The following is a 6,003-nucleotide window of genomic DNA, read 5'->3' on the forward strand; positions in this document are numbered from 1 at the left end:
AGTTGGAGAAAATGAACCCCATCCGATGGAACTTTGAATTTTCCCGCTAGCATTCTCGAATTTATTGGCAACACTGCTAAATGGCCGACAAAAGTCTGTAGAACTTAGAAGTGAGTTTCAATTTACTTTTCGCATTATTTTGATAAAGATAATGGCTGGAAGCGCTTCGGTGCCTGTAAATTCCGGTTTTCCATCGCCACCATCAGCTCCCGTCGTATTTATTCAAACAATAGCTCATCAAGTCAACCAAGGAGATGTCGAATCTCTGATTCAGTCTCAGAAACACATGCTTCTCAGATTCGAGAAAACCAACGAAATGTTGGTAAATTGCAATTCCCTCTCCGCAGTACGATTTGAAGTAACCAGTCGGGAGTTAAGGAAACACACTCAACTTTTAACAGACATGAAAAAAGATCTAGATAGCGTTTTCCGCAGGATTCGATTTCTAAAAATGAAGTTATCTCAACAATATCCAGATGCCTTTTCAAGTTGCTCGAAGGCAATACATGTCCTGGATGAAGAAGAGGAGCAACCAGAGGAAGCCACCAAAGCTAATCCTCAAAATAAATTTTGCCCTAAGCCCATACAATCTAAGACTGTTGAACCTAGACCCAAAATTAGAAACGTTAAATCTAAATTTAGAGAACAATATAGTAGCTCAGGCAGTAATTCACCAACACCGATATCCACACCAGGTACATCAGATTCAGAATGAAATTCTGAGCTCTTCCAATGAAGTTATATTACATTTACAATGATCTCAAATGTTTTTCATTCATTTAACAATTTTTGCAACCATATATATGTTACAATATAAATACAATTTGTTTATAAAAATAATAAAGTTAATTTATTCGACTTAATATAATTATTAAACACTAACGAGGTAATCACTCAACGTCACCTCACGTTTTAAACCTTCTGTAACCTTTCTTGGAAAACCCACCACGCACACCTGGGGCTGAACTAGAACCTTTACTTTGAGTTTCTTTAACAACAGATTTTTTGTGTAATGCTTCCCATAAAATGTTAGCATTTTTGGAATTTTCCAAAATTTCCGCTAGAGATTCTTCGGACAATGTCAGTAATTCATACAGACTTTTCACACTGTTCATAATCCTTCTTATGTTTTTGGTATTTACCCCAGGTAATTTAGACAAAAAATCCTGAAAAATAATTTTATATGCTTTAAACTATTCAAATTAGTAATTACCTTAAGAAGCGCTCCAAGTAATATTCATACTTGGGGGCCTGGATTGTATTTGTCTGTCACAAGGGCGCCTTGCGTGGCTTGGGCAGTCACTTTTAGCGCTTGCTCCGCAGTTGGCTGTTCTTTGTTCATCTTGAGCATTTCAAACATTTCAGCTGTAGCATAAGGTGAAGGGCTCCAGAGCATCCGTAGTCTTGAGAAATGCAAAAACAACAAAATAAGCTTTGACATCAGTGAGGTGGATGATTCTTTGGTAGATGAGAAATATTTCCCCTGAAATACGAAATTTTTGTATTTCAAAATTTAGTGTTATAGAAGTAGAGACAGTCGATATATCGGCCGATATTAAGAAAGTTATCTATCATAACAGTAGTATATATGCTAAAATCATTGTAAAAGATGGTTCAGTACACTGTCATACCATTTTATCCTAATTTTTCAAGAAAAAAAGTTGGCAAGAGCATATCCGAATACGTTTCTTTTCATTTTAAGTGTTACATATTTTCTATCACAAATCAAATATCGTTGTTTTTTATTTGTTTATCATTACTCTGATAATTACTTAGTTAATCGATAATTTTCTTATTTTCTAATATCAGTATCGGTCAATATCAGCTTCCCTTAAGCCAAAAATGGCCGATACCGATATTAGAAAAATAGGCCGATATATCGGTGCATCCCTATATAGAAGTAGATTACTAACTTGCAATGAAAATGACTTGTTTTGATCAAATTCTATAAGCAAAACTGGCCGTTTATAATATCTACACATGGAAGTGGCTTGATTATACAATCTCCCATTATTGAGAGAGCCAATCAAATCACTCAAACTCTTTCTTTCAACACACAAATCAGGAGTAAGAATGTAATCTCCAACCTAAAAAAAGCAATGTATTAAAAACAAGGTATCTTTAAGGCAATGAAAAAACAGAATACTTCTATGGTAACGGGTTCAATATCGATCCCTCTCCTATGAATTAAAGCCGGCAGTTCACTACGAAATTCACGAGCATCCACAATAACTAACTGCCGGGTATTCGAATTTTCACTGTTTGAACCACCAGCTTTACGGGTACTAATAGTTTCATTGGCTTTTGAAGAACCTCTTTCTAAATCTGGATGATCTCCAGTTTTGCCATCTCCACCTTCAGGAATGACCATGCTCTATTCAATATTAATTTAAGATATAAAATTTTAGTATCGTATTAATGTAAGGTATAAAATTTAAGTATCGTATTAATGTAAGGTATATAATTTTAGTATCGTATTAATGTAAGGTATAAAATTTTAGTATTGTATTAATGTAAGGTATAAAATTTTAGCATCATATAAGCCACACCTACAATTTAAAATTTTAGTATCATAAAAGTCAGAGCGCATCTACCAGAATTTAGAGTAAAAAAAAATATTCTTACTGATTTTTCTCTGATTAGATATTCAAATGCTTCTTTTTCTTTTCTTAGAGATGTCAAATATCGTTGCTCTTCAGTAGATCCACCATAGACAATAAAGTAGATTTTTAATTGGCACTCAAGATTTAAAGATTGATAAACCTTAGCAAAAATAATTACCAAATCTATACAAAATTACACAAACCCACCAGTCTAAACCAATCGCTACATACTTCTAATTGTCTGACAACTCCAATATCTACATCGTACACAATGAAGTACTTGGGTTTCAAATCATCTAGCTTTTCTTTGAAACCAAATGGACGATTTGTACCTCTCAAAACAAAGAAGTTTATTTTTAGTAGCTCTTCATTGTACGTTTTGTTTAATATTTCTTCTTCTTCAAAATCATCTTCATCTAATTCTTGGGTTGAGCCATCTTTCTGGAAATGCATTAATACTATTTAAATTATTAACAATCCATGGATTATATTTGCTAGGGCTGTGCGAGTCCTCTTTTTTGGATTTCAAGTCGAGTCAGAGTCCCAAAAAATTGGATTCACCAATTCTTGAGTCTTCGAGTCTTTAAGAATTAGCCACAAGTCCTATACGAGTCTTAAATTTTCATTCAGTTCCCGAAATTTTCCGAGTCCAATTCGAGTTTAAATTAATTCAGAGTCTAATCTGAGCGTTTTATTGGTAATGAATATTTAAAATTAGTACCAATCACTGCAGCGCCAATACGAGACTTTTAATAAAAAAAAATAAACAAATAAAATAAAAAAATATTAAAAAAAAAAGAAGTCTGTGGACTCCTTGGAAAATAATGAACTTGTCAAAAAAAATTGGACTCCTGAGTAATGTTTAGGCCCTCGCAAGTCCATTCCAGCAATAAAATAACAATATTAGAGTCAGAGTACTCACAATTTTCGAGTACTCACACAGCCCTGATATTTGCATGGTTTATTGACTTACACTATCTTTATCAGAGTCATCAGCTTCTTCAGTTTTCCTTTTACGACTAAGTTTCCCTCTCTTTGGAGGCTCTGGATTTTGAGGTTTCTTATCATACTTTTTACCCAAAATTGGTAAGAAACCAGCCCCTCTGGCATTTCTATTGAACAGCTTGCGTAGCAATGGACCTGGTCCCATAGCTAAAAGCTAAAAAATTTAAACAATTTAAGTATAAACTCACAAATTGCTAAAAAGAAAACCCTAACTTCTTGAAGCTGCGAAGAGGTTCTTTCATCCTCAACAATTATCAAAACAGTCTGGGGTGTCAGGAATTCTTTTTCCAGATCAGAGATTACTTCAGTTAGAGCTATCCATTTTGGATTCACTTCAACATCAGCAGCTTTGGGCCTCATTTTGGCTTTACTGCTTTTCGTTTCCGGCCCAAAAATTCTTTCTTTAGCACACTAAAGAAGACTTAAACTTAATATAGAGAATTAAATTAAATTGATATCCTTGTAGAAAAAAACCTACAATGAACACTATATCGGCAGCATTTAAAAAAAGCCAGTCTGAAATTTGAGTATTAACTTCAACATTGTCTCTAATGGATTTCACCAGAAAGTAGAAAGTAACGGCATCATACTGAGTTAGGTAGCTACGGAAAGGAACCTTTGATTTTCAAGCCATTAATAATATATCTATTAATATAACCTTAAAAGAACCCGGAGTGTTTTTAAATCTGAGATCAAGCGTTTAGTTTTATTTCCCAATTGATGCCAAACTGGGTCCAATTGATATTTAATAACTTTATCAAATGACTTTGAAATAGAATTTTCAACTGTTATTTCTTCCGTATCAATCTATTGACCAATAAAATTATTAAAATCAACTACTTCCATAATCAAATAAATACATTTTACACTTGGGTTAATCTTCTTTATTTCTTTAACAGTCACTCCCATTATGTCAAGGATAGCTAGTTGTATTTTTTGCATTGTCGGAGTCAGTGACACATGAATTTCAACTACATTTGACTAAAATTAAATTAAGATCAAATTTTATTTTGTCAAGGATGCGGGTAATATACTACCTGATGTTTTTCCAGACTGGCAGTAACTACAGCATGAAATCTTGGCCAAAGATAAAGTTTCTTTACAAATAAGTTTCGCATAATCCTCTGAACTTGGCAGAAGCCTTGAGTGAATGAATATGGGCTGCCTGATAAGGCCTTCACAAACCCTTTCTTATTTTTCTGCCTAAAGAGGCGCAAAATGAATGCCTCTTGACATGATTCAATTATTCTGAAAATAAAACTCAAATTTAAATCACATTTGAAGTTTTTTTCTTATTTTAGGATACATACTTATGCGCTTTGTACACAATAATTCCAGTAACCAATTCAAAGGGAACCCGATCCATAAGCATGTCAACAACAAGAATTCGTGATGTAACAAACAAAACGCCTCCTTCCATATACACAGAATGCCTTTATAGGTGTAAAGGACAGTTTCATAAAGATTGTCAACGTTATTTTATAAATCGAAAGCCACCATACCGCTCGTTAGTTCCATATTCATTTGTAACAACCTTAGGTAGAGGTGAAATTTCATCCAGTGTAAGCTGTTCCAGAAAATATTCCTCTTCTTGAGTATAGGTTCCTATTATTAGTACCAAATTACCTGGATCATTGTAAATTTTAATTAAACTCAGTAGTAGTCTTTCTATTCCCAGACCTCTACAACATAAAAAACTAAATGAGTTTTAAACTTTTTTTTAAAGAATTGAAAATTACTTTGCTAAAATAACAAGACCATCTTCATGAAAAAGATCTAAAAACAATTGATTTTCGTACTCCAAAAGTTGCATGGTTATTTTATTTTGTTCAGTACGACTTTACCTCCTTCCCTTCACAGTAATAGAACCAGAGATACTGGCAATTTGATGAAACTGCCAGGAGTAGTGGGGTACTCCTGTAATCCCAAGCGTCTGGGAGTGCTGGGAGGCAGAGATTGTGGATGGCCGTGTGAGAACGACGACCAATCCCCCAAACGGGTGGTCGGAATACTTAATATAATTTATAAATATTTAATTACATATAAGATTAATATAATTTATAAATATTTAATTACATATAAGATTAATATAATTTATAAATATTTAATTACATATAAGATTAATATAATTTATAAATATTTAATTACATATAAGATTAATATAATTTATAAATATTTAATTACATATAAGATTAATATAATTTATAAATATTTAATTACATATAAGATTAATATAATTTATAAATATTTAATTACATATAAGATTAATATAATTTATAAATATTTAATTACATATAAGATTAATATAATTTATAAATATTTAATTACATATAAGATTAATATAATTTATAAATATTTAATTACATATAAGATTAATATAATTTATAAATATTTA

At 32.1% G+C, this 6,003-nt stretch overlaps 2 protein-coding genes across 3 annotated transcripts; one reads left to right on the top strand and one right to left on the bottom strand.

Annotated features, from left to right (window-relative positions):
• LOC149941114 (kxDL motif-containing protein 1) lies at positions 1-862 on the top strand. The gene has a single exon (XM_090177960.1). It carries the CDS (start codon positions 152-154, stop codon positions 713-715), a length of 564 nt encoding a protein of 187 aa, XP_090034086.1. The 5' UTR covers positions 1-151; the 3' UTR covers positions 716-862.
• On the bottom strand, positions 635-5,525 carry mei-9 (DNA repair endonuclease XPF mei-9). 2 transcript variants are annotated; one of them, XM_090177958.1, is made up of 15 exons: positions 5,348-5,525; positions 5,111-5,290; positions 4,919-5,041; positions 4,646-4,856; positions 4,476-4,589; positions 4,267-4,415; positions 4,087-4,210; positions 3,822-4,019; positions 3,577-3,762; positions 2,835-3,044; positions 2,626-2,763; positions 2,147-2,374; positions 1,914-2,087; positions 1,244-1,483; positions 635-1,166 (listed from the first exon to the last, which is right to left on the bottom strand). In XM_090177958.1, the coding sequence occupies exons 1-15, from the start codon at positions 5,419-5,421 to the stop codon at positions 906-908; spliced, it is 2,610 nt and encodes an 869-aa protein (XP_090034084.1). In that variant the 5' UTR covers positions 5,422-5,525; the 3' UTR covers positions 635-905. The 2 variants fall into 2 exon arrangements, with proteins under 2 accessions (XP_090034084.1, XP_090034085.1); XM_090177959.1 differs by lacking the exon at positions 5,348-5,525 and having other exon boundaries at positions 5,111-5,175; positions 5,235-5,290.
• Between the last annotated feature and the right edge of the window lie 478 nt (positions 5,526-6,003).

The sequence above is a fragment of the Leiobunum rupestre genome, chromosome 6, assembly GCF_980474605.1.
Source record: "Leiobunum rupestre chromosome 6, qqLeiRupe1.1.hap1, whole genome shotgun sequence".
Taxonomy (NCBI): Eukaryota; Metazoa; Arthropoda; class Arachnida; order Opiliones; family Sclerosomatidae; genus Leiobunum; species Leiobunum rupestre.